Source organism: Bos mutus, chromosome 17 (assembly GCF_027580195.1).
Source record: "Bos mutus isolate GX-2022 chromosome 17, NWIPB_WYAK_1.1, whole genome shotgun sequence".
Taxonomy (NCBI): Eukaryota; Metazoa; Chordata; class Mammalia; order Artiodactyla; family Bovidae; genus Bos; species Bos mutus.
This window is the reverse complement of record NC_091633.1, coordinates 7,426,684-7,454,539: the sequence shown is the minus strand read 5'-3', so window position 1 is coordinate 7,454,539 and position 27,856 is coordinate 7,426,684. Positions and strand designations below refer to the sequence as shown.

Sequence of the window (27,856 nt, the reverse complement as noted above, 5' to 3'; positions counted from 1 at the left end):
GTTAATAGAAACCCCCTCAACTCCCCCCCCACCATTATGGCCCCAGCTCCTTTCCTCACCCCCTCATTTGTCAGCTAGGAAAAGGAGAAAAAAATCACCAGCAATTAAATTGCTTAGAAAGTATTTTCGGTTAGTCTATTTAATTTTTTAAAAAAAATCTCACAAAATAACTGCTGGGTTTCATGGGTTTGTGATTGCTGCTTTCTGAAATTTCAAGTTTTTCTTTTATTTATTTACTTATTTTTAATTGGAGGATAATTGCTTTACAAGGTGTGTTGGTTTCTGCCATACATCAGTATGAATTAGCCTTAAGTATATCCACAGGTCCCCTCCCTCTTGACCCTCCCTCCTGCCCCGTCCTGCCCCTCTAGGTTGTCACAGAGCCCTGGTTTGAGCTCAGTTTGTTCTTGAACAGCTTTATTGAGGTATAACAGACATAGAGTGAACTGGACATATTTAAAGTGTAAAAGCAGATGAACTGTGACTTCTGTGTACATCTGTCAAGCCGTCATTACCATAAAGACAGAGGACATTTCCAGCACCTGCAAGTTTCTTCTTTGTAATTCCCCCCCAGCTGCCCCCTCCTCCCCCAAAGCAACTACCAATCTGCTTTTAGTCACTATAGATTCATTTGCATTTTCTAGATTTTAATATAAATGGAACCAATGCTCTTTTTTATTTTTTTTTGGTCAGATTGATTGATATCTCTTCTCCACTGTTTATCTACATGTATATATGTATATACATGCACACACCCCTACAGTTTTTTTAAACAGTATTTTATTATAAATACATAGTTCCTCCTTCTGCTTTTCTTCCATCAACACAACAGCGTTTTAAGTGTCCTTAGATCTTAGGACATTGGGAGCCACCCTCTCTGTAGGTCCAAGTGCCTGTGTGGTAGTCAGCTGTTAGCATATATCAAAATTTATTTAGCCCTTCAGATGAGCATCTAGGCTCTTCTGTTTCACTGGCAGTTCTGTATGAACTTTCTTGTTCAGGTAGGCTTGTGCACGTGGGCAAAGCAGGGATTCTGGGAGGAAACCGGCTGGATGAAAGGAAATGAGTATCTTAAAGTGACGGCAGACGCACTGAATGGCTCAAGAGCGGTGCCCGTTTGTCTGCTCGCCAGCGGGGGCGAGAGTGCCTGTTTTCCCTCACTGGCTGTGTTCAGTCTGTAAGACTGGATGGCTTCTCACTGCTGTGATTTCAGTCACCTCACCTCTTCCTTTCCATTTCAAATCCTTTGACCTATATTGGATTGTTTCGGTACTTCCCTGGCAGCCCAATGGGGAAGACTTCACCTCCCAGTGCAAGGGATGCTGGTTTGATCCCTGGCCAGGAGGGCTGAGATCCATACTCTAAATAACCTAAACCATAAAACAGAAGCAGCATAGTAACAAATTCAATAAAGACTTAAAAAATGGTCCACATAAAAAAAAAAAAAAACTTCATTGAATTTGTTATAATGTTGTAGCAAACTTTTACAAATAAATATTAAAAATTTTTTTTAATCTTTAAATAAATGGATTGTTTCTTTTTGTTTGTTTTCCCAGCCAAAGGACAGGCATGGCGTGGAAGGAACATCTGTCACAAGAAGCCCCTGGAAGCCTGGCCTCCCCAGGGAGAAACCCAGACAGACAGAGCGGAAAGACAGTTTTGACCGTGTCCCCGGCGGCGCTCGGGGTGAAAGCGCGGTGGGCGCCCGGAGCCCTTCCGAGGGCACCCCGGATGATGATGGAAGCTTCCAGACCGTATGGGCCACGGTGTTCGAGAATCACGTGGAGAAGCATACCATCACCGCCCCCTCGGGACGCAGTCCCTGGGCCACGACCCCCGCGGACCTGGCCAACGTCTCGGAGCCCAGATCCAGATTCCTTGGACCCAGAAGCTCTTTCCCGCAAACCACAGCCCTAAAGCGAGAGTGGCTGGAAGATCCCGACCTGGAGCGAGGCGGAGGGACTGCCTTCTCCAGCGGTGAGCCCAGACAGCATCGCGTGTCCTCCCTGCTGGGAAGGCACCCTGGGAGCGAAAAGGGCAGCCATCACCCCTTCCTCAAGCTCCCGGAGAGCGCCCCCGCGCCCGAGAGGGTTGAGCCCAGGTACGACGTCGTGCATGCCGTCGGGGAGCGCGCGCACAGCGAGGCCGTCCTCACGGCGCCCGAGGAAAAGGCCCTGACTCTCCGCAGCAGCCGGTCTCGGCCCCCGCCCTCCCAGGAGGTCACCCATGCCATGACTCCCGCCGACCCCAAGTGCAGGCCGGAGGGCCAGGTGGGGTCCGTCCAAAGGGCCAGTTTGATCTGGGAAGCCCGAGGGACCCGTGAGGTCAGCGGGCCAAAGCCCGAGTTCCACCGAGAGCCTAAGGACACGCATGGAGGCAGTTGCCCGTCACCCAGATGGACAGGCGGGGTGGCCGTGAGCTGGCACAAAGCCGCCGTGGGGCTCAGCGAAGGGAGAGGCACAGAGCCGAGCCCCGAGGCCGCCTCTGCGAGGACTACCCTGGAGGCCCAGCACCCGGGAACCGAAGGAGCCGGAATCCAGCCGGGGGAGAGGGCTCCGCCCCGGGGGGCGCCTCCAGAGCCTCTTCCCAGGGCCAGGGATGAAGCCGATGATTCTCGAGTGCAGCTTCAGGCGGACGTGCCGGGGCAGACGGGGCCCCTGGCCATGGCTGGCAGCCAAGAGCCCGAAGCCAGGAGGCGGAGGGTGAGCCCTGGCGACCAGAGGCTGGACAGATGGAGGCGGCGGACCCTGCCCCATGACGTGAAGTTCGATGAGTTCAGCCTCCTGCCCCCAGAGCACTCGTCCAGGGCGGAGCCAAGAGGGGACCACCTGAGCCCCACGGCCCCGGGTGCCTTAGGAAAGCCCCAGCTACTCCCGGGTCGGGAGGGGACCCGGCAGGGGAGCCCAGGTACGTCACTGGACTGGGTTCTTCCTGCAGCAAAGCAGGGGTCGCCTGTAGAACCCAAGGCGACTTTTTTTGCTGTGACCTATCAGATCCCCGACACTCAGAAAGCCAAGAACGTGGTTAGGCCGGGGCCTGAAAACTGGACAGAACCTTCTAGAAAAGCAGCCCCACCCCTATCCCCTCTTTCTTACACCCCTACCTCGGTTCCTCTGAACCGTGAAGAGCTGCTGGAGACTGTGGGCGGTAAAAACCGGGCCCTGGGCAGAGAACGCGAGCACACAAGCTTTCCAAAGCCGACAGAGCATCCGGCGTCTCTCGGGGACGGGATTCTGGGTTCCCCCGGTGAGAGGATCTCCGACGCCGATGCCGTGTGGGTTCGTCGGGGCCCGGAAGGCGGCGGTGGTTTTCAGAACGGCTGGAAGGACAGCGGGAACAAGACGTCCCCTGGCGGCGCTCCCCAAACACCCCCGGCTTTCAGAAGTCCCCCGAAAGCCAGCGAGCTCCTGGGCCGAAGGAAGACGGAAGCGGTCAGTGAGACGTTCCCAGGTAAAGCCAAGGCCGGCTACAGGTCCAGCGTCCTCGATATCGATGCGCTGATGGCCGAGTATCAGAGGCCGCCAGCCGGAAGCCCGCGGGAGGCTCAGGAGTGGATGGCGGGTTCACCCGCAGAGCTCAGGGGCTCGGACCCCGAGAGGCCCGGGCCACAAGATGAGGCGGATCAGAGACGGAGGAGCCTAAAGGAGCGCCCGGAAGCCGAGGCTCCCCAGAGACAGGCCAGTTTTGCCGAAACCAGCCCTGGTTCCACTCCTGGCTCCGGCAAGTACCTGGCAGAGACGCCGGGGGCAGCCACGCACAAGGTCAGCTCTCCCCTCTGGGGCGCGCCTCACTCGGCTCCTCCTGAAAAGAATCCAGGGGCCTCTTCGGGTCCTGCCGCCGGCCCCCGGAAAAAAGGCTCGGGGATCCCTGAGGATGAGAAGAAGACCGTTGTTAGTAAACATCACAGCGCGAAGTGCCAGCATCCCTCGGCTGAGTCAAAGCCTGCCACTGCCTGGGTTGATCCAGGCGGTGGGGCCAGTGTGCAGCCCAGGTCGTCCCCCGCCGACCAGAGGAAAGGGACCCCGAGGAAACCCCCGGGGAGGGGCGAGGAGAGCGGTGTGGTCCCGTGGGCCGACCACCTGCGGGACTTGGGAAGGTCACCGCTGGATGTCAAGAGGGCCTATTCGGAGAAAGGCCCGCCTCTCAAAATCCGAGAGGGCCTGTCCATCATGCAGGAAGCCAGAGAGAGAAGGCAGGAGCAGCCCAAAGGGAGGCCCAGTCTCCCCAGGGAGAGTGCGGAGGCTAGAGACACCAAGACGGGGCTCTGTCGGCAGGAATCGGGGAATCGAGACAGTCAAAAGGTGAGTACGAAGGCTGTTGCAGTTTTCTCAAATGCCGGTGAAACACGCAGGCCAGAGGCCTCAAACTCAGGACCTGCGCGGGCCTGGTGGGCCTGGGGATGAGTGGAGTCAGGCGGGGCATGAGGAGCGGGCCTGGTGGGCCTGGAGATGAGTGGAGTCAGGCTGGGCATGAGGTGCTAGGGAGTGGTAGGGCTTGTGGCTAATGGACTGCTCAGCCGTCTCTGAAGGGGGCAACCTTTGCACAGTCCCAGCTGGCTCTCAACAAGTGGGGAGAGGGGTCCTGAGATGGCAGATCTGATTTATCAAGAGAATTTGAAAGATCCACATTTTGGCCAGTAGTCCCCTCCCCCGTCATGAAATGGGGACAATGCATTAAAAAAAAGAAATGCTGTTTTGTTCAAACAAAACTTGTCTGCCAGCTCTGTGTACAGCCGTGGGGTTATCAGTTTGAAACCCCTGTCCTAGAATGATGACACTAGGTATCCTTTATTGAGCGCCTGTTGTTGCCCAGTATGCTGCACCAGGTCCATCATTGTATCCCAGACTCCAGTACCACGACTGACGTTTCGTGATCATTCACGGGGAAGTTGTTGAGTGACGATCTTACGTGAGCCTCAGGACAATCCACGAAAGAGGGATTGTCTTGGTTTGGGTTTCTCCAGAAGCAGCCGCCTGCGGGATGTTTCAGGAGGTGATCCCAGAGGAACTGGGCGGGGGGACGGGGGGGGAGAAGTGAGGCAGGGAAGGGAAGGCAGGTGATAAAGCTGTGGGCACCTGAGGCTCGTTCTTGCTGGAGACCCGTGGGAACTGCACAGGTCGCCTCTGAGCGATCCTGTCCAGGGGTCAGGGGACCTGGGGCATTTGTTTCCACATTTCCCTCTGTCCTCGCCTGAGGCTGCGTCTGGGGCTGTTAACATTCAGATTTCTGGTGCCATGCCCAGATGCGGAGAGGAAAATCCTCACGCGACACTGGCGCGTATTTGAGTGTCGGGCAGGGCGCCCATAGCGTTTGCTGCAGGTGCGATCATCTTGTTCAGAAGAGGAGAAGCAAACACAGGCTCAGAGAAGTTCAGTAACTTACCCCACATCACACAGCACCAGCGCAGCACAGCTGGTGTTTGCACCCAGGTCTGACCTGATACCTGAGCCCTTGGGATCACAGAGGTGGGGAAGAAATCTGAGGCATGGAGTCTGCTCTCGGGAAGCTTTTGATCTCTGTGCAGAGGTCAGACATACATGGGAGGTGAGAGCATCCTCGGTAGGAGCACAGTGTGGGCAGAGGTCCAGAGGTGAGAAAAAAAACAGTCTGCTCTGTGGCCAGTGTGGAAACTGACTTAGGGCCCCTCCAGGTCACCCCCCTGCCATTCCAACCTAGAAAAGGGAGGTTGTGGAAATTAAGTGATAGGAGAATTCACCTGAGGTTCAGAGTGGCTTTGAACCCACGTCTCTTTCAGGGACCACATTCGGTCTTGTGTTGGAATCTCCGCTCTGCCACTCACGGGCTCCGCTGTGTGCAGAGCAGGTGCTGGCTTCCCCCAGCCTCAGTTTCCCCCTCCAGAGTTAGGAGTCAACAGGGATTCCTTCCTTGAGGCACTGCACTAGGCGGGGAGGAGATAAGGCATCCAGCATGGGCGGGTGGGCCGAGGGCCCCGCAGATGCGCTGAGGGTTTCACCCCCCACCCCGTCCAGGCTGTTGTGGGAGCCCGCAAGAGGGAAGAGGCCGTGGAAACGCGACACTTCATCTGTGTGCCAGCCCCAGCTCAGGGGCCTCACGGAGTGGCCCCCAGCCCAGCCTTGGACGCCCGCCCGGGGTGCCAGGGCCCCAGGAGCGCTTGTTGTCAGGCGATCCGTTTTCTCACCACGGGGACTGGGAAGCCTTGGAGCAGCTCCCCGTTTCTCTTCTCTCCTGCCCGAGGATCTTGGGTTCTTGACATTGAAAACATAAATAAGGGTAATACTGAAGGGCAAAATATTGGCTGTTGAAGATTCAAACCCAAGTGGCTCAGTGGTAGAGAATCTGCCTGCAATGCAGGGGGCCCAGGTTTGATCCCTGGGTCAGGAAGATCCCTTAGAGGAGAAAATGGCAACCCACTCCGGTGTTCTTGCCTGGGAAATGCCATAGACAGACAGAGAGGAGCCTGGCGGACTACAGCCCATGGGGTCACAAAGAGTCGGACACGACTGAGCACACACAAGCACACCAGCGTATAATGTGTGTAAAAGCGTGTCCCCCCTCGAACCCCCCTTTCCTTTCCAGTTCCCCCAGATGCAGACACGGCTAGGATTCTTAATCTCCTTGGAGACTTTCCGACGCTCCAGAGTGGCTTATAAATCAATATATGCATTGATTTTATAATTGTATGTTTTTTCTTGCAAGGATAGTGAATGCTTGGGCAAGATTTTAAACGTCATGGAAACATAAGGTTTGGGATGGAAAGCTCCCCCAAGTGAGGAGTTTGGTGCTCTGGACCCACCCTTCCAGCCCTGTTGGTGGTTCTCAGCCGTTTGGACAGCTTGGCTCCCAGGGCATGTTTGGCAAAGTTTCAGGCATTTTTTGTTGTCACAACCAGAGGAGAGTTTGCTCCGGGCATCTCAGTGGGTAGAGACCAGGGAAGCTCCACCACCTCCTACAATGCACAGGACAGCTCCCAGCTCAGAGAATCCTGCTGCCCTGAGCATTCGACGTAGTTTCCAGGCTGAGGGACCCTGGTCCCAGCACAGATCGGTCAGCGCAGCCTGTCGTACGGAAACAAGGCAGCATTCTACAGAAAGTCCCACAACTTGTTCAGTTCTTTCCCCGTGCATTTAAAAAAATTTTTTAATGCTTTGTACAATTTTTTAAAGATTACCGTCGGCTTGCAGTTATAACAGAATATTGGCTGTGTTCCCCGTGTTGTCCAATACCCAGTTGAGTCTGTCCTATGCCCAACAGCTTGTGCCTCCCCTTCCCCTACCCTCATGGTGCCCGCCCCCGCTGCCGCCCCACTGGCAAGCACCACTTTTCTCTGGATCTGTGAGTTTCCCTCTTTGGGGTTATACTCACTGGTTTGTTGTATTTCTTAGATTCCACATACAAGTGACATCATAGAGTATGTGTCTTCTCTGTCGGACTTACTTCGCTAAGCATGATACCCTTCAGGTCCATCCTCGCTGCTATAAATGGCAACATTTCATTCTCTTTAATGGCCGAGTAGTAGTCCCTGTGTGTGTGTGTGTGTGTGTGTGTGTGTGTGTACACACATAGATGTACCTCATCTTCTTTACCCATCCATCTGTTGATGGGCACTTAGGTTGCTTCCATACCTTTGCAGTTATAAATGGTGCTGCTAGAAATATTGGGGTGCAGGTATCTTTTTGAGTTAGTGTTTTTTCATATATACTCATTTAGTGTGCTTTTAAAAATTCCAACAGTGAGAAACAGTGCGTCCATCATCACCTTAATATTTTTAATGGCTGCAAAGCAGTTTGTTATGCGACTGAGCCCAGGCTTTTTTATCAAGGCTCTCGCAGATGTACCTTTGGGTTGATTTGAGTTCTAGGGCCCCACGGAGCATCTTGAGGCACATGTTTGCTTCCTGGGATGAGGATTCCTTGATTGACAGCCAGTTCTGCTCATGGGCCCCACCATGGGGTGTGATTGCGATTAAGGTGATTCTTCCTTTCCTCTCTTTCCCTCGCTCCCTCTTTCTTTCTTCTTTTCACTTAACATTTATCAAAACTTTGTCCCAGGCCCAGTTATAGTATCTCCTTTCATCAAATGGTTTATTTCATTTCAAGAAAGACTAGTTTCAGGTACGTGCGTGCTGAGTCACCTCTGGCTGTTCTGGGCACCAGGGATGCCAGGAGGACCCAGTCCACCGATTCAGCCTGTGCTGTCCGTCGGCAGGCACTAGCCATGTGGGGTTCTCTCAGCGTAAGTCAGTTAAAACTAAGACCCAGATGCAGTTTCTCAGTCACACTGAGAAACGGCTGTCACCCTGGGCAGACCAGATGGAGAACGTCATCGCGGTCACAGAATGTTCCAGTGGACAGCACCGGTTCAGACGGGCAAGCCGAGCAAGGAGGTGGGATCACTCAGAGAGTGGTAAGTCCTGGGGAGACAGAGTAATCTCCCCGGCACCCCCTTCTTCTAAGGGAGTGACCTGACAGGTGCTGTGGGAGTGATGGTGGAGCCCCAGGCAGGCCAGGGTCTGCAGCGAGGAGGCAGGAGCGGCAAGTGGAGACACCCCAGCGTGGGGATGATGGGTCCTGTGGATGCTGGGGACACCCCAGTGGGCCCCGGGGGTGCTGGCCAGAGCAGAGCTGGAGAGGCAAGGAGGGGCCAGAGCGCAGGGGAGCCACCAAAGGGTTCTGAGCGCTGCTGCCACCGTCTGTGTCTCAGAGAGACCCCCCGACTGCTCTCTGGGTCAGGGTGGAGGCAGGGAGGCCTGTGAGGAGGCTGCCAGGGCCTCAGACAGGTGACAGGGCTTGTACCAGGTGGTGGCCGTGGAGGGGTTAGCAGCTTCTTTTTGGGGGGATGGTAGCAACTTTGTTATTGTTGTCTAGTGGCTAAGTCCTGTCCACCTGCCAGGCTCCTCTGTCCATGGGGTTTCCCAGGCAGGAATACTGGAGTGGGTTGCCATTTCTTTCTCCTGGGTATCTTCCCATCCCAAGGATTGAGCCCAGGTCTCCTGCATTGGCAGGTGGATTTTTTTTCTTTTTTTTTTTTAACCATTCAGCCACCAAGGAAGCTGGGTAGCAGCTTTGAAAGTGAAAGTTTAGTTGCTCAGTCCTGCCCAACTCTTTGCAACCCATGGACTGTAGCCTACCAGGCTCCTCTGTCCATGGGATTTTCCAGGCAAGAGTACAGGAGTGGGTTGCCATTTCCTTCTCCAAGGTAGCTGCTTTACTGATGTAGAATTTTCATGGCCCATGCAAGAACTCACTTATTTATTTATTTAACATTTATTATTTGCTTATCTGACTGTGCTGGATCTTAGTTTTGGCATGTGGGATCTAGTTCCCTGACCAGGGATCAAACCTAGGCCCCCTGCTTTAGGAGCTCAGTCTTAGCCATGGATCACCAGGGAAGTCCCTGTTCACCCATTTCAAGTGTACAGTTAATTTAATGGCTTTTAGTATATTCACAGAGCTCTGCAACCATCATCACATTCAGTTTTAAGTATCTTCGTCACCCCTTAGAAAGCCCTGTACACACTGACCAGTCACTGCCTGCTCTCCTAACACTCTCCAGTCCCAATTAGCCGTTCACCTACCTTCTGTCTATATATTTGCCTCTTCTGGACAGATCACACAGAGTGGTCATTTATTACTCACCTCTTTCACTTGGCATAGAGTTTTCAAGGGCCATCCGTTTTGTGGCATATATCGGTACTTTTCATGGCTGAATAATATTCTGCAGCATAGATGCACCCCGTTTTATCTATCCATTTATCAGCATTAGGCATATCTGGGTTGTTCCAGCTCTTTGACTGTCATGGAGAAAGCGGCTATGGACGTTTATGGACGAGTTTTTGTGTGGACATATGCTTTCATATCTTTGGCTGTCTCCCTGGGAGAGGCATTGCTGGGTCACTGGTAATACCTCCAGTTTCTTCTTTTGAGCGGCTGCCAGACTGTTTTCCAAAGCAGCCGCACAGTTTTACATTCACACCAGCAGTGTGTGAGGGTTCTAGTTTTTCTGCATCCCAACTGACATTTGTTATCATCCATCTTTTTGATTCTAGCCATCTTGGTGGGTATGAAGTGGTATCTCACGGTGGTTTTTTTCTTTTTTTTAACTGAGATATAATTGACTTGTAACGTTATAGTAGTTTCAGGGGTGCAATATAGTGATTCAGTATTTGTATATATTGCACAGTGATCATTGTGGTTTTGATTTGCATTTCCTGTTGGAGCATCCTTTAACGTACTTATTGGCCACTTGTGTGCCTTGTCGGAGTCATGTCCATTCAGACCCTTTGTCTATTTTTAAGACCATTTGTCATTTTATTATCGAGTTGTAATTAATCTTTGTACTTTCTGGATACAGGTGCCTTATCAGACATAACGGTTTGCAGGAATGTTCTCCCATTTTGTGGGTTGTCTTTTCACTTTAGTTCATTTTTTTCACTTTCTTAACAGTGCACTTTGAGGCACCAAAGGGCTTTTCATTTTGATGTAGTCCAATTTATTTTGCTTTCAGTGCTTGAGCTTCTGGTGTTCTATCTAAGAAACCCTTGCTTAATCCACGAAGGTGAAGAAGATACAAGTGTGTATTTTCTTCTAAGAGTTTCCTCTTTCTGGCTCTGACATTTAGGTCTTTGATCTATTTTGAGTTGACTTCGATGGTATGTGATGTGGGGCTGGCAGCATGTTTTGAAGGCAGAGTCAATCGGATAGAGAGGTAGATAGAGGACGGCCCGAGGGTCTTGGCCTGCCCAGCCAGTGACCAGCAAAGTGAAGACGCGCGATTGGAGGGGGGAATCTAGGGGCCTGTTTTGGGCACATGAGGTCTCAGACCAGCATGGGCAGTGAGTAGACATGGTCAGCGGGCTGTGGGATCGGCAAGCCCGGAGTCCCAGCACGGAGACACAGAGTCCAGATGGGATTTATTGAAGCCACGGGGCATGACGAGAAGTGGGTGAGCGGGCCGTGTGGCTGGCCTGGGTCACGTCTTGACACGTCCCTCTGAGATGCACAGAGTTGGGGAAGGAACAGCCCTTGAGGTCAGAGGAGAACCAGAGGGTCTCATAAGACATCACAGAAGAGGCTGTGAGGCAAGGGGTCAGCCTTGCCCTTTGCTCATGCTGTGTGTTCTTAAGCAGATGCCTCCCCTGGGTTGGGAAGATCCCCTGGAGAAGGAAATGGCAACCCACTCCAGTACCCTTGCCTGGAAAATCTCATGGACAGAGGAGCCTGGTAGGCTACAGTCCAAGGGGTCGCAAAGAGTCGGACACGACAGAGCGACTTCACTTTCTTTTCACTTTCCCCTCTCTGGGCCTTTCTTTTCTTGTCGGCGCAGGGACAGTGTGAGGCCCGTAAGATGCACCCTCCAGAGTCCCATGTTTACTGGCCTGTGACTGTGTCCCCTTGTATATAAAAATAACAAGATTCACACCAGCGCACCTCCTCCATCGTATTCGTGTACTGGTTCTCTCTGTATCTGCGCACATGTGCACGCGCGTTCGGGTACATGGAAAGATGTCTGTAACGAGGCCACCAGAAGTTACCAGTGGCTGACATTCACAGAGGGCTCCTCACACGCGGGGCGGGGGGATGGCAGGGACCGGGGAGGCTCCCAGGTCTCACGCACGTGCGCCCCCTGGTGGCAGCTCCGAGTTCACACCCTTTCCCCGCGCTGGTCCTCTGTTGGTTCAGCCCTGAACCCAGAAGCTGAGGACTAGTGTTATGGATCTTTCCTCACATGGTCAAGGCTCAGAGGAGTTAAGGCACTCACCCGAGGTCACACAGTTATGAAGTGGCTGAGGCTGGGCTGAACCTAGACCTGCTGATCCTATATGTGACCCCCCTCCCCAGCCACCATCATTTGAGGTGGACCACCCACCATGGATGTGGGGCAGGGGTGAGCAGAGGTGGGCATCGGGCACCCTTGCCCTTCGCCCTTTGAGGTGCAGCATGGCCCCTCTCAGTGTGACATATTCTTCCTGCCAAAGGGGAAGCCCCAGTCAAGTTTCCTCTTCTTGTGTTTCCTGCATCTCAGGTGTCACCAAGGGACCTGGGGAGGGAGCGTGCCCTCCTGGATAATGAGCCTCCGCTCCGGCAGGTGAGCCCCGCAACCGTGGGCCCCCGGAGGAGCCACAGCTTCTGCAAGGACAGGAGGAGCGGGCCCTTCGTGGTGAGTAATGCCGGCGTGGCCGGAGCGGACGCTGCTGGGAATGTCCCAGGCTGGTCCCAGGGCCTGAGGGGGGCGAGGGCGGGACGGTGACCATCCGGGATCCTGCTGTGGCCTGGCTGGACTGTGGCTCGTGTCATGACATGAGACGGTGTTTGGCGGCTCTGCCGGGGAAGCTTCCCCTCTGGTGGGTTTCTGCCCCTCTGTGGAGGGGCAGCCCCTGGTATCTGGCACCGTGAAGTTAGGAGAACAGGCCCTGGAGTCTCGAGAGCCCTGGATTCACATCCCGGCACCATCTCTGCTTCTTTGAACAACTCGCTTAATTCTTCTGCACCTCAGTTTGGTCACTGGGAAAACTGTGATTCCTGTCTCTTTTGCGCTGTTGGGAGGATGGAGTGAAATTGTGTAGGGCCCAGCGCGTCGTAATTCAGACAGTAACCGGTGGTGTGGTAACGACGGGAGGACAACAGCATCGGGCTGGTTCTGCAGCTGGATTGCCTGGGTTCATTCACATCCTGGCTCTGCATGGAGCTGGGCGTCTGACCTCAGTTTCCTCATCTGTAAAATGGGTATAATAATAGCATCTACTTTATGGGCTAATGTGGGACTCAGATACCCTGAGAAGTGTTTGGCTTGGTCCTAGGTACACAGGAAACACTTCACTAACTGTTACGTTACCATTATCATGATGATTATTTTGTGTGTCCTTTTGGCTGTCAGTGAGCTCCCTCCTTAGCCAGCACTTCTTCCCTCTCAGCCTGATTCCTCACTTGTGAGAGGAGGCAGGTAAATGAGGCAGCAGGACCCCAGGGAAGCCCCCTTCTGCCCAAGCCTCAGCGTCCCCAGCTGCGTTCCAGGGCTTCACCACTTGTGATTTCCGTGATTTTCTTTTCTGGTTTTGTTTTTTTCCACCTTTGTTCCATGATCCCTGGAGATGCGCTGAGCTCTTCTTTTCTCCTAAAGTCCCTCCCAGGCCTTGGGCCCTGCCTGGGGACATCTGAGATAAGTCTTTTTAAATGAACACCACCAGTTCCACGCCCAAGGTCATTCTGAGTTGCAGGACTCCGTGCATTTCAGTGGTCATCTGTGCCTGGTCCCCCGTCTCAGAGACGTGGGATCTGGCAGTATTGACATCTGAGGTCCGTTCCTTCTAGCTTTATGACCACCGGCAAGAAACTTCACTTCTCTGAACCTCTGTCTCCTCCTCTGTAAAATGGGGTGAAGATGCTGCCCCTGGCAGCATTCTCGCCAAGAGCTGACAGTGACGCTGGGGGTGACTGCCCGTGAAGGGACTCAGACCTTGGCTGAGAAGCCCCACAAGATTCACAAGTGTCCAGATCTCTGCTGCTGATTCCTTTTTCACCTTTGTCTCCACTCCCTCTCAGGCACTGACTCAACTTATCTGATTGTGTGTGTGTGTGTGTGTGTGTGAGAGGGAGGGAGAGAGAAGGCAAAGGTTATGGAGGGAACAGCATCCCGGTCCCAGGCTCTGCTTGCTGGCCCTTCTTTCTCCGTGGAGTCCTTGGGTGGCTCGCCTTGGCTCCCTCCCTCTGGCCCCAGAGGCCTCTGCCCCATTGCAGTCTGTTTGATCACCTCTACCCTGGAGGCGTCTGGGTCTGGGTACTGAGCCTGAACCAGACAGAGCTGGTTCCCGGCTTTTGGGACTGACGCCTGCAGTTCTGGGGAGTGATCACCAGTAGGCGGTGGTGGTGCCCTTGCTTTCTTATGCCTCCAAAATCCTGACTAGGGGGCCTTCAGCACTGGGGCGCTGGGGCTCTGGAGGCTGGAAGAAGTGGGTTCAAGTTCTGGCTTTGGCACTCTGTGACCTTGGGCAGGTGACTTGATGGATCCCAGTGAGCCTGTTTTTGCTTCTGTAAAATGAGGATGGCCCTAAGTGGCCTCAAGAGTAGTTTGTGGGCAGGACGTGAAGTCGCTCTGTGCTCAGAAGAGTAAACTCCCACTTCACGCCTTGGCGGCAGGGATGGCTGTTCCTTCTCCTCCACGGCCCTTGCCCTTCTTCCTCCTTCTCACTCTCCCTCCTCCCCTCCTCCCCCTCTTCCTCACCTGGGCCAACTCTCTCGTTATGAACAGGGAAGTTGAGGCCCCCAGAGGAGGGGGCCAGGGCGACCCTGCAGATGACACCTGGGGTCCCTGAGCCCCCCTTGGCCCGGATGGCTGCCCTGCCACTCTGGAGGTCGGAGATGGTTAGACCTGTGTTTTGCACCCCGTGGGGTATTTGGAGAGCCTCTCACTAGTGGATAAACGCCGTCTGCTATTACCTCCGTCACTTTTGATTGATGACTCTGTTCTGTTGGTTTCCAGTTGAGATTCAGGTCCATCTCCCTTTTTTGAGCCTGTGCCCCAAGCCTTGTCAATCCCCAGTCCCCCTCTCTTGTTAGGGAATATGAATCCCATTTTGCAGAGGAGGAAACTGAGGCTCAGAGAGGTTAAGCCAGTTGCCTCCGGCCACAGTCAGAAAGCGGGGGCAGCTGGAATGGACACTGGGCCTATTTCGCCTCCAGCCTTGGCCCCAGACCCTTTCTGCTTCGGCACTGTGCTTGTGGCCCAGGCCAGCCTGCCAGCCCCTCTCACCTCTTGAGCCTGCGGTGCTCGGGACATTCGCTCATGAGGAAACAAGACACCCGACCAAGCCCCTGAGCTGAGAATGTGACATTTGTCCTGTACAGGGTTGGCCACCATCCAAAGGGTGCCTGGTCACACCAAGGCTGATGCCCTGCTGATCTACAGAGCCCCACCCACCCCTGACTCGTCAGACCCTGAGCATGAGGTCAGACTGGTCCCTGCCAGCCGCTTCAGAGAATTTACCATTCCAAGGCTCTCTTTTCCTCCTCTGTAAAGTGGTGAATCACAGAAATGACAATACCCACCATGGTGCTTACTGTGGGGCTTAGACACTAGTTTATCCCCATTTTGCAGGTGGGAAAACTGAGGTTCAGAGCTAGTAAGTGCCTCTGCCAAGGTCTGAGTCTGGAGTCCAGACTCCTAATCAGCTGCTGACCGTCTCAGTACTCTGTGACATCGTGGTAGGAGGACAGGGCTGAAACGAGCTGGTGCTTATAAAGTGCTTAGCACAGCGCCTGGTGGAGAAGGAACTGCCTGATAGATGTACCTGCTGTTGCTGTGTTGTTAGTTATGATTTGCTGCCAGCTGTTTTTATTCCCCTATGTTCTCTTGAATGTCTACTGATAGAGCAGGAAGTTGTCTCCAATCTCAGGAGCTGTTGGCTGCTGAGGAAATGCGGCAAGGGAGGGGAAGGTGTCTGACCCAGGGTCCCGCAGCCTGGCTGGGCTGGGGCTGGAGCTCTGACTCTGCGGCCAGGGTTCTCCCCGGTCCCCTGCTTCCCCAGGAGCACCCTTAGGACCTCGGGTCTAGGTGGCAGGTCTGAGTCCCGTGCCATCTCCTCCTTCCCTTCTCTGGGGGTGGTGGTGGGTGGGCGCGCCCACGTTTCCTTGTAAAGTGAGCCTTTGGCCTGCACTTGCGGATCGTAAAACACTGACTCAGTCTCGGACCATGACCCTGAGTCTCAGTTCACCCCGGATGCCCCTCCCATGACTGTGAAGGCACAGATTCACCAGCTCTGGGGGTTCCCTGTGATGGGCAGGCAGGCGGGCCCCTGGGAACCTCAAGAATGTTCTCTCCAGTCCCCAAACCCGTCGGTCCGCATTTGTTGGCTCATCTGATGATGAGTTCATCCCGTCGTGGGCCTGCTGTGCGCGAGGGAAGGGAAGGGAGGCTGAGGTGAAGGGACTGGTCGGGTGGGAGCTGGCCCAGCAGAGTGACCCCTCTGCCTGGGTGAGTGCGGACGATGGACTAGTCCTCAGGGCATGAGGTGGAGCTGAGTGGTGAAGAACTGGCTGGCAAGCTGGACTCTCAGGAAGCCCAGGAGTCCTCTTGGCAGGTGGCTAATTTCATTTGTTAATTGCATCTTGTCTTTCACTGCTGAGAAGGGGCTGGAGAAGAACTGAGTAATTTATATCTCAGCCGATTAAAGTTTCTTTTCGGGATTAAAACCAGCCAGACCAGAAAGCCTTTGTTTCCTAGGTCTTAAAATGCAAATGACCAGTTGTGCCTGAGATTTTTGTATTGGGGAGATTTTGTATTTATCCAATTACCCAGCTCTCTCTCCACCCACCCACCTACCCTCCCACCCATGTATGTTCTCACCCACGCACCCACCCACCCATCCTCCACCCAGTGTTTAATACATGCAGAGCTCTACAGGACAAGTTAACTTGTCCTCAAATTGCTCCCATTCGTAGACTATAAACCCAGGATGAAGCAAACTGGTCGTTTGTTGATTTCGTCGCTCACTGAATGTCTTGAGTGGTAGAAATGGGTTGAGTACCTACTGTGTGCCACATGCTTTTCCGTCCTTCAGGTGCAGCCGTGAACCAAGATGTGGTTCCTGCCCTCCTGAAGCAAATACTCTGGTGTGGGGATAGCGTGGGGTTTTCCAGGAGCTTCCAGGCGTTACCTAGGGAGTGATGGGCATGAGCATGTGGACAAGACCCAGCTGAGAAGCACCCTCAGGGTTAAAATAAGGGGCACTGGTGTTTTCCACCTTGGAGGAGCCAAGGAAAGTTATGACCAGGGTTGTAGGTCAGAGATGCAGCTTGGGGCGCCCTCTAGTGGCCATTACAGGGGGGCGGTTGGAGAGGGTAAGCTGGAAGCTGGGAGACCAGTTAGGAGGTGTTTGAATCATTTGGGTAAGACCATTAAAAAAAAAAAAAAATATATATATATATAGTGGTTAAATATATTTAACAGAAAATTTGCCATTTTAACCACTTTTAAGCATACTATACGGTATCATTAAATGCATCCACAGTGTGTAACCGTCACTACCATCGGCCTTTAGAGATTTTCTCATCACCCCAGACAGAAACTGTGCACCACTAAACACTAACTCCCTTTGCCCCTAGCCCCCAGCCCCTGGCAACCTCTGTTCTTTAATACTTTCTGTCTCTATGAATTCGGAGAAAGCAATGGCACCCTACTCCAGAACTCTTGCCTGGAAAATCCCATGGACAGAGGAGCCTGGTAGGCTGCAGTCCATGGGGTCTCGAAGAGTCGGACACGACTGAGCGACTTCACTTTCACTTCTCACTTTCATGCATTGGAGAAGGAAATGGCAACCCACTCCAGTGTTCTTGCCTGGAGAATCCCAGGGACAGGGGAGCCTGGTGGGTTGCCGTCTATGGGGTCACACAGAGTCGGACACGACTGAAGCGACTTAGCAGTCTCTATGAATTTGCCCTGTCTGAGTACTTCTTATAAATGGAGCCATTTAGGATTAATACGTATCCTTCTGTGTCTGGCTTATTGTATTTAACATAATGTCTTCAGGGTTTTGTCAGTGGTGCAGCACGTGTCAGTACTTCTCACTTTTTTTACCGCTGACCTTTTCCACGTGTGGACCCCGTTCCTTGTCACTGCCCCCTTACACAGGGTGAGAAATCAGAGGGCCGGGAGGGCTGAGGGTGATCTGACTTCTTTGTTTCACCTCCTTGAGAAGGTATGTTGTTGACGTGCCCTTGCGTGAGAATGATGCTCATACTGGAATAATCTTGACTCATTTATTTTTGGCGAGACCGTAAATGATTAACGAACATGCACTTTCAACTGCCAAGAGTCACAATTACTCGCTTCACCCGTAGAGCCGACTGAGACGCACCAGGGGCCTCCACGCCCCGACAGGGTTGCTGGGTCCAGAGACGCACCGGGGGCCCCCTCGCCCAGGCAGGGTTGCTGGGTCCAGAGACGCACCGGGGGCCCCTTCGCCCGGGCAGAGTTGCTGGGTCCACACGGTTTCCAGTTCCAGGGTGCCCCCCCAAGGGCATGTGTGTGTGTGTGTGCACACACATATGCACACACGCACGCGCCCTCGGGAACCCACAGCGGGCCCCGCTCGGCCTGGACTCTAGTCTCACGTCGTTAAGCTGCCGCCCCCGGCTGTGGTCACCTCGCTGAGCTTTACTTCCCCCAGCTGCAAAGTGGGGCGAAGCCCACTCGGTGCCCGCCACAGGCTGTGGTGAGCGTTGGAGGTGGTGAATTGCAGAGTCGGAGTTAGTGGTCCAGGTCCCAGGCAGACTAAGGGCTTCATTCTAGAAGTGTCTGCTGAACACCTCCTGCGCGCTGGGGAGAAGCCCGGTTCACACCCCTTCCTACAAGATGAAGCCCCCTCGCACTCGGGCTCCAGTCCAGGGGCACTGAGGTGCTGTGACCCCCGCCCGCCCACACGACTTCCGCTCACCCCCGCGAGCCACGCTGGCCGCCGGAATGTTCCCGACGCACGTGGGCGTCTTCCTACCCCGGGGCCTTGGCTCGGCCTGTTTGTTCTCCGGATTCCCTCTTGGCTTCCCTCCTCTCGGGGCCTCTGTCATCTCTGTGTCACCTCTCAGTGGGGCCTCCCTGATGGGACAGCCAGACACCTGTTGTCACATGCAGCGTCCACCTGTCCCCTCGTGTCTTCCTCCCCCAGCAGAGTGCAGGCTCTGAGAGGCAGGGAGCACCCAATGCGGCGCTTGGCACTTAGCAGGCCCTCAGCGTGCGGGTTTTCGTGCGCTTCTGGTATACTCACAAATGTGTGCATCCGCACAGCAGTCCATTGTAGATGTTCATCACCCCTCCGGGAAGACCAGCGCCACCTAGCGATCAGTCCCCCAGCCCCTCTTTGATCCCACTTGTCAAACCTCATAGGATGTGCCGGGCATCGTGCTCAAGTTTGTTCTCACGGGGACCCTTGGAGGCTGGAACTGTTCTCGTTCCCATTTGCCAGATGGCAAAGCTGAGACCCACAGAGAGAGAGATGAAGAGAGAGAGGGGAAGCCACTTGCCCACATCACGCACCCAGGAGGGGGAGCAGCTGGAAGGATCTCAGGGATGAATTTGATGTTTCCCAAAGCACTAGTCATTCTCTCAGAACCTGGAAATTTCTCATATTCGTTACCTACTTGAACTAATACGTAGTTAATGTTTTTGTTGAACTTGGCTTACTTTAAAATAATAGCTTTCAGTTCAGTTCAGTTCATTCACTCAGTTGTGTCCGACTAATAACAGCTTTTAGTTCATTTCAGTTCAGTCGCTCAGTCGTGTCCGACTCTTTTCGACCCCATGAACTGCAGCACGCCAGGCCTCCCTGTCCATCACCAACTCCTGGAGTTCACTCAAACTCACGTCCATCGAGTCGGTGATGCCATCCAGCCATCTCATCCTCTGTCGTCCCCTTCTCCTCCGGCCCCCAATCCCTCCCAGCATCAGAGTCTTTTCCAGTGAGTCAGCTCTTCACATGAGGTGGCCAAAGTACTGGCGTTTCAGCTTTAGCATCATTCCTTCCAAAGAACACCCAGGGCTGATCTCCTTCAGAATGGACTGGTTGGATGTCCTTGCAGTCCAAGGGACTCTCAAGAGTCTTCTCCAACACCACAGTTCAAAAGCATCAATTCTTGGGCGCTCAGCCTTCCTCACAGTCCAGCTCTCACATCCGCACTTTACTGAGGTGTAATTTGTGACATGAAACTCGCTCCTTTGAAGGTACAACTTGGTGGGCTTTAGTACGTGCAGCTGTCACCACGGTCACCTCTACTGCGCTCCTCACCCCAGAAGAAAGCCCTGCCTATTACCTGACACCCCCCATCGCCACCCGCCGCCCCAGCCCTGTTATGCTAAGTCACTTCAGTAGTGTCCGACTCTGTGCGACCCCATAGACCAGGCTCCGCCGTCCCTGGGATTCTCCAGGCAAGAACACTGGAGTGGGTTGCCATTTCCTTCTCCAATGCATGAAAGTGAAAAGTGAAAGTGAAAGTGAAGTCGCTCAGTCATGTCCGACTCTTATCGACCCCATGTATTTCAGCCCACCAGGCTCCTCTGTCCATGGGATTTTCCAGGCAAGAGTACTGGAGTGGGGTGCCATTGCCTTCTCCCTAGGCAAACACTTTTCTGTTTCCTGTCTCTAAAAATCGCCTGGGGACTTACACGTGGTCCAGTGGATGAGACTCCAAGCTCCCAGTGCAGGGGCCGTGGGTTCAGTCCGTGGTTGGGTAGCTAGGATCCTGCATGCCACACAATGTGGCCAAAAATGTAAAAGTAAAAAAATTGCAAACTAAATAGCAGAGTCTGTCAGAGTGGATTTTTAAAAAGCAAGACCCAACTATATGTAAAAAAGAAAAAAAAAAGGGGTTGCCTATTCCAGCCATCTCAGATAAATGCAGTCACACCCCGTCTGTCCCTGGGACTTGGTGTTACCTCACTCAGCCTAGTGATTCCAAGGTCCATCCAGGCCGTCACCTGCGTCAGTGCTGCATTCCCTTTTACGGCTGGGTAAGTGCCCAGTATGCTACTGGAGATGAGTGGAGAAATAACTCCAGAAAGAATGAAGGGATGGAGCCAAAGCAAAAACAATACCCAGCTGTGGATGTGACTGGTAATAGAAGCTGTAAAGAGCAATATTGTATAGGAACCTGGAATGTTAGGTCCATGAATCAAGGCAAATTGGAAGTGGTCAAACAGGAGATGGCAAGAGTGAACGTCGACATTCTAGGAATCAGCGAACTAAAATGGACTGGAATGGGTGAATTTAACTCAGATGACCATTATATCTACTACTGCGGGCAGGAATCCCTTAGAAGAAATGGAGTAGCCATCATGGTCAACAGAAGAGTCTGAAATGCAGTACTTGGATGCAATCTCAAAAACGACAGAATGATCTCTGTTCATTTCCAAGGCAAAGCATTCGATATCGTGGTAATCCAAGCCTATGGCCCAACCAGTAAAGAAGCTGAACGATTCTATGAAGACTTAAAAGACCTTTTAGAACTAACACCGAAAAAAGATGTCCTTTTCATTATAGGGGACTGGAATGCAAAAGTTAGGAAGTCAAGAGACACCTGGAGTAATAGGCAAATTTGGCCTTAGAGTACAGAATGAAGCAGGGCAAAGGCTAATAGAGTTTTGCCAAGAGAATGCACTGGTCATAGCAAACACCCTCTTCCAACAACACAGGAGAAGACTCTACACATGGACATCACCAGATGGGCAACACCAAAATCAGCTTGATTGTGTTCTTTGCAGCCAAAGATGGAGAAGCTGTATACAGTCAGCAAAAACAAGACTTGGAGCTGACTGTGGCTCAGATCATGAACTCCTTATTGCCAAATTCAGACTTAAATTGAAGAAAGTAGGAAAACCCACTAGACCATTCAGGTATGACCGAAATCAAATACCTTATGATTATAGAGTGGAAGTGAGAAATAGATTTAAGGGACTAGATCTGATAGACAGAGTGCCTGATGAACTATGGACGGAGGTTTGTGACATTGTACAGGAGACAGGGATCAAGACCATCCCCAAGAAAAAGAAATGCAAAAAAGCAAAATGGCTGTCTGAGGAGGCCTTACAAATAGCTGTGGAAAGAAGAGAAGCGAAAAGCAAGGGAGAAAAGGAAAGATATACCCATTTGAATGCAGAGTTCCAAAGGATAGCAAGGAGAGATAAGAAAGCCTTCCTCAGCGATCAATGCAAAGAAATAGAGGAAAACAACAGAATGGGAAAGACTAGAGATCTCTTCCAGAAAATTAGAGATACCAAGGGAACATTTCATGCAAAGATGGGCTCAATAAAGGACAGAAATGGTATCAACCTAACAGAAGCAGAAGATATTAAGAACAGGTGGCAAGAATACACAGAAGAACTGTACAAAAAAGATTTTCACGACCCAGATAATCACGATGGTATGATCACTCACGTAGAGCCAGACATCCTGGAATGTGAAGTCAAGTGGGCCTTAGGAAGCATCACTATGAACAAAGCTAGTGGAGGTGATGGAATCCCAGTTGAGCTATTTCAGATCCTAAAAGATGATGCTGTGAAAGTGCTGCATTCAATATGCCAGCAAATTTGGAAAACTCAGCAGTGGCCACAGGGCTGGAAAAGGTCAGTTTTCACTCCAATCCCAAAGAAAGGCAATGCCAAAGAATGCTCACACTACCGCACAATTGCACTCATCTCACACACTAGCAAAGTAACGCTCAAAATTCTCCAAGCCAGGCTTCAGCAATATGTGAACCGTGAACTTCCAGATGTTCAAGCTGGTTTTAGAAAAGGCAGAGGAACCAGAGATCAAATTGCCAACATCCGCTGAATCATCAAAAAAGCAAGAGAGTTCCAGAAAAGCATCTATTTCTACTTTATTGACTATGCCAAAGCCTTTGACTGTGTGGATCACAATAAACTGTGGAAAATTCTGAAAGAGATGGGAATACCAGACCTACTGACCTGCCTCTTGAGAAACCTATATGCAGGTCAGAAAGCAACAGTTAGAACTGGACATGGAGCAACAGACTGGTTTCAAATAGGAAAGGGAGTAGGTCAAGGCTGTATATTGTCACCCTGCTTATTTAACTTCTATGCAGAATACATCATGAGAAACGCTGGGCTGGAAGAAGCACAAGCTGGAATCAAGATTGCCAGGAGAAATATCAATAACCTCAGATATGCAGAAGACACACCACCCTTATGGCAGAAAGTGAAGAGGAACTAAAGAGCCTCTTGATGAAAGTGAAAGTGGAGAGTGAAAAAATTGGCTTAAAGCTCAACATTCAGAAAACGAAGATCATGGCATCTAGTCCCATCACTTCATGGGAAATAGACGGGGAAACAGTGGAAACAGTGTCAGACTTTATTTTTCTGGGCTCCAAAATCACTGCAGATGTTGACTGCAGCCATGAAATTAAAAGAGGCTTACTCCTTGGAAGGAAAGTTATGACCAACCTAGACAGCATATTAAAAAGCAGAGACATTACTTTGCCAACAGAGGTTCGTCTAGTCAAGGCTATGGTTTTTCCAGTGGTCATGTATGGATGTGAGAGTTGGACTGTGAAGAAAGCTGAGCACCGAATATGCTTTTGAATTGTGGTGTTGGAGAAGACTCTTGAGAGTCCCTTGGACTGCAGGGAGATCCAACCAGTCCATCCTAAAAGAGATCAGTCCTGGGTGTTCATTGGAAGGACTGATGGTGAAGCTGAAACTCCAATACTTTGGCCACCTCATGTGAAGAGTTGATTCATTGGAAAAGACTCTGATGCTGGGAGGGATTGGGGGCAGGAGGAGAAGGGGCCCACAGAGGATGAGATGGTTGGATGGCATCACCAACTCGATGGACATGAGTTTAAGTAAACTCTGGGAGTTGGTGATGGACAGGGAGGCCTGGCGTGCTGGGATTCATGGGGTCACAAAGAGTCGGACACGACTGAGCGACTGAACTGAACTGATTGAGCGTGCTCTCATGTCAGCACACCACACATGGGTCATCTGCGCGTCGATCAATGGACATCTGGTGCAATTCCACTCTTTGGCACGCCTCTCATTTGCACAGTCCCCTGGTACCGGGTTCATTCCTCACTATTCTAGCCTCTGTCTGCACTTACTATTTATTTGTTTTCTGATCCCTCGTCTCCCTGGAGCAAACAGGAATTGCAAGATTATTGGGCTTATGACTCATTTGTTCAACACCGTGTTGTCAGGACAGAGTTGGCCCTCTGCCAACGTTTGTTGAATGAGTGAGTGAGTGAGTTGAGTGATTCAGTGAGTGGGTGAGGCAGCAGCCGGCAGGGGGGACAGGTAGGCGTGTGCACAGCTAACTAACCTGGTGAGGCAGAGGGTTCAGTCTCCCTCGACTTGGTTGTGGGGGAGGCAGAGGGTTCAGGGTCCCAGGTGAAGCTGGGTCTTGACAGGTGCATAGAAGTCAGGAGGTGGAGAGAGGTGGGAAGGGCCCATCGGGCAGAGAGGGCTGAGCCTGAGCAGCGGCCGCGGGGCTTGACTGTGCTGCAGAAGAGGTTTGTGGTCCCCGATGCCCTCCTCGGAGGAGACCCCTGTACTCACAGGGTGGCCGTGTCACTGGGCAGAGCAGAAGGCTCGTAAGAAAGGGGAGAGTTTAGTCAGGGGTCGGGCAGCGCCCTGAGGACCCCATTCCTTCCACCTCAGAAGCCCCCTGACCGGGTGACCCCTAAGTGCCAGCCTCAGACAGTTGCATTCGGTGGTGTCCCTTGAGATCCTGTATCAGGGGCTGCCCCCCGGGAGTCAGGTCAGGTAGGGATGAGAATTTAATGACAAACCAAGAGAGGATGGCAGGGTGTGGAGGGGAGCCTCCTCGAGTGTCCTGCCTAGAGTGGCTGGATGATCCAGTGTTTCAGGCAAAAGTGATGATGGGGATTTGATCTCACTGTGACATCTCGCCATTTTTATACACTGTGCTGTGCTTAGCCATGTCTGACTCTTTGCAACCCCATGGCCTGTAGCCTGCCAGGCTCCTCTGTGCATGGGGATTCTCCGGGCAAGAGTACTGGAGTGGGTTGCCATGCCCTCCTCCAGGGGATCTTCAGAACCCAGGGATTGAACCCGGGTCTCCCGCATTGCAGGCAGATTCTTTACCATCTGAGCCACCAGGGAATCCCATTTTATACAGTAGAGGGGAAAAAAAAAAGTTTTAACTTAACCACACCCAGCCGCCTTCAGTTAATGCACAGGGTATTGGCAGTCTCGACTCACATATTATCTTGCTGAGCCCTTGGGAAAGTGAGTGACTTGGCCTCTGCTCACCCAGTGGGCAGGTGCCACCTGCAGGCTCTGTCCAGGGATGTTGGACTCTTTGGAAACCTCCACCTTCCCAGCGCATCAGAAATGCCCTGAGTGTCCACCAGGGGGAGCTCTTGCTGCAATTTCTCTTCCCTTCCCCCATCGCCCCAGTCCTTCCAGATTGAAGACACGAGCTTCCTGGTGCAGTGCTCACGAGTGACCACCAGAGGGCAGGGTGGGGGCGATCTGTGTTCAGCATTTCAGCGGCGATGGCACCCCACTCCAGTACTCTTGCCTGGCAAATCCCATGGACAGAGGAGCCTGGTGGGCTACAGTCCATGGGGTCGCTAAGAGTCGGACACGACTGAGCGACTTCACTTTCACTTTTCACTTTTCACTTTCATGCATTGGAGAAGGACATGGCAACCCACTCCAGTGTTCTTGCCTGGAGAATCCCAGGGATGGGGGAGCCTGGTGGGCTGCCGTCTATGGGGTCTCACAGAGTCGGACACGACTGAAGTGACTCAGCAGCAGCAGCAGTTTTTAGTGCCAGGGGCTTCATTCTGTATCCCCCAAAATCAAGTTTTCCGCGTCCACTTAGATTTTTACTTTAACGCCTGTCGTTGTTTCAGAGCACGTGTCACTCAGCTTGGTTGCCCGCCAGGTGTCTGGTACGTTTCGATTTTGCCGGCCTTTGAGCTGCTGGGCTCAAGTTGGGACATTCTTGTGCAGCCCTCACTGCTCTGGCCACCCCAGTTGATTTTTGCTGATGCTGCTTCTCTTTTGAAGAAACTATTATTATTTTTTTTTTTCAGAAAAAAATTTTTATTTTATTTCTAAAAGAGGTGTGTGTGTGTGTGTGTGTGTGTGTGTGCAAGAGAGTGAATGCATGTGTCTAGCAGATGGGCAGCCCACAATGACAGCCCTGTGAATATAGAAATGGCATTTCTGACTTAAGTAGATGTATTTCCAGAGATGCTGTTTTCTATCTGACCGTTTTCTATCTGAACACAGGGTCCCTTGAGAATAGGAGCATTCGTCATATTTCAAGTCTCAGCTCCAGGCAGCCTTCTCTAAGAAGCCCTCCTGGGTTGCACCTTCTCGTGTGCACTCCATTCATTCAAATAAAATAAAATATTGCACCTGCCTTCCCCCTCCTTCCCCCCCAAAAAGACCCCCGACTCTCAGAGAGTCACACCCAGGGACTACAGCTTTACAGCCCTGTTTTCCTTTGTGAACGTTCATGTTTACTTTAACAGCCTCCTTATCTTTTTAACGGAGGTTTCTGCTCATGGCTGAGCCCTCTGAGTAGGTTGGCGTGGTTGCTTGTACATTCAGTCATTTTGGAAAATGAGTGACTCTAACAAGGATTGCCAGGTATCTCCTGGGCAGCAGAGTGGTTAGGACTCACTGCTTTCACCCCCGAGGGCCTGGGTTCAATCTCTTGTAGGGGAACTAAGATCCCACAAGCCATGTGTCTCCTGGGCAGCAGAGTGGTTAGGACTCACTGCTTTCACCCCCGAGGGCCTGGGTTCAATCTCTTGTAGGGGAACTAAGATCCCACAAGCCATGTGTCTCAGCCAAAACCAAAACAGAACCAAAAAGGGGACTGCCGAGGACCTGCTGTGACCGGGCGTGGGGTTGGGGCCAGGGGATCCAGGCCGGCCAGGGTGGTGGCCCTCGGGGAACTGACCTTTGAGGAGGGATTGAGGAGGGAGTCACAGAGATGCAGAATGTTCTTCCAGAAGGGGTGCCGTGGGGCCCTATGTCTGGGGGCCGCCCTGAACCTGGGCTGGAGGCTGCAGATAAGGGGGGCAGGGACACAGAATGCTTAGATCTTAAGCCAGAGGCCCAGGCGTTGATAGGAGTGAACCAGTGGAGCAGAGGGGCGTGCGTTTGTTTCCTGGTGCTGCTGGAAGGAATCACCACACGCTCAGTGGCTTAGAAACAGTAGACCCTTATTCCCTTTCTGTCCCTGAGGCCAGAGTCTGAAATCCAGGTGTCAGCAGGCCCCCTCCCTCCAGGGATTCTAGGGGCAGATCTTTGGCTCCCTCTTCCAGCTTTGGGGGTCCAGGCGTTCTTCAGCTTGTGGACACAGCCTCCAGCCTCTGCCGCTGTCCTCTCTGGACATCCCTCCCTGAGGTTGTGGCTTGTGGACACTCAATGAATTTAGCGTCCCAGGTGGCACTGGCGGTAAAGAGCCCGCCTCCCCATGCAGGGGATGCAGGAGACAAGGGTTAGATCCCTGGGTCGGAAAGATCCCCTGGAGGAGGGCACAGCAGCTCACTCCAGTATTCCTGCCTGGAGAATCCCATGAACAGAGGAGCCCGGTGGGCTACAGTCCACAGGGTCACAAAGAATTGGACACGACGGACACAACTGAGCCCTTAGCACACTTAGGGTGATCCAGAATAATCTCATTTCAAGATGCTTAATTGAACTACATCTGCAAAGATCTTTTCCAAAAAGTGGCATTTACAGGTTCTGGGCACACGGGTTCTGAGGGGCCACCGTCCCATCCACTACAAGGAGGGAGATTTTTTTCCGACTGAGGAACAGCATGAGCAAAGGGCCTGAGGTCACCTGACTCACCCAATGTCGGTGGGGCAGGTGTGGGGTCAAATGCACAGGTGGGAAGAGGCCTGGGGCAGGAGGGATGGGGAGCCAGAGAAGGCGTCCAGGGGTGTTTGGGGGTCGCGTCACCATCGTGCATGTGGGTGGTTCCCCTTGCCGGGTGAGGAGGGCCCCGCAGGGCAGGGTGTGACCAGCCCAGAGGACCAGAGTGAGGTAGGGGGTCACTTCCGGCTTGGGCTGGGGGTGCGGCATGGGGCCCAGTGCTTCGGGGGCCCGACCTGCTGCCTGCGGCCCCTGCAGGCTGAGAAGGCGGGACTTTGCTGAGGGAGAGGTCTGCGCCACTGGTGCATGCCCACCCCACCGCCTCGTCGGGGCTCAGCTCGGTTTCTCCACCGTGGACTCCCCACGTCTGACTTTTTCACGAGGGGCTCAGCTCGGTTTCTGCACCGTGGACTCCACGTCTGGCTTTTTCACTTGTTTGTCCTGAGCGGCCCTGCCGTGTCTCCTGTCTGTCTGGCTCCACGCCCACCCGCTTCCCCGCTCACGCCCCACTGCT

General features: G+C 52.8%; 1 protein-coding gene across 2 annotated transcripts in view; it reads left to right on the top strand.

The window, feature by feature from the left end:
- Window positions 1-27,856, top strand: part of KIAA1671 (KIAA1671 ortholog) — a 185,265-nt gene that overhangs the window by 56,616 nt on the left and 100,793 nt on the right. For both annotated transcript variants that reach the window (XM_070385948.1, XM_070385947.1), the window contains 2 exons: window positions 1,557-4,301; window positions 12,004-12,138. In XM_070385948.1, the coding sequence (XP_070242049.1) occupies window positions 1,557-4,301; window positions 12,004-12,138 (2,880 nt within the window). The remainder of the gene's footprint in view (window positions 1-1,556; window positions 4,302-12,003; window positions 12,139-27,856) is intronic.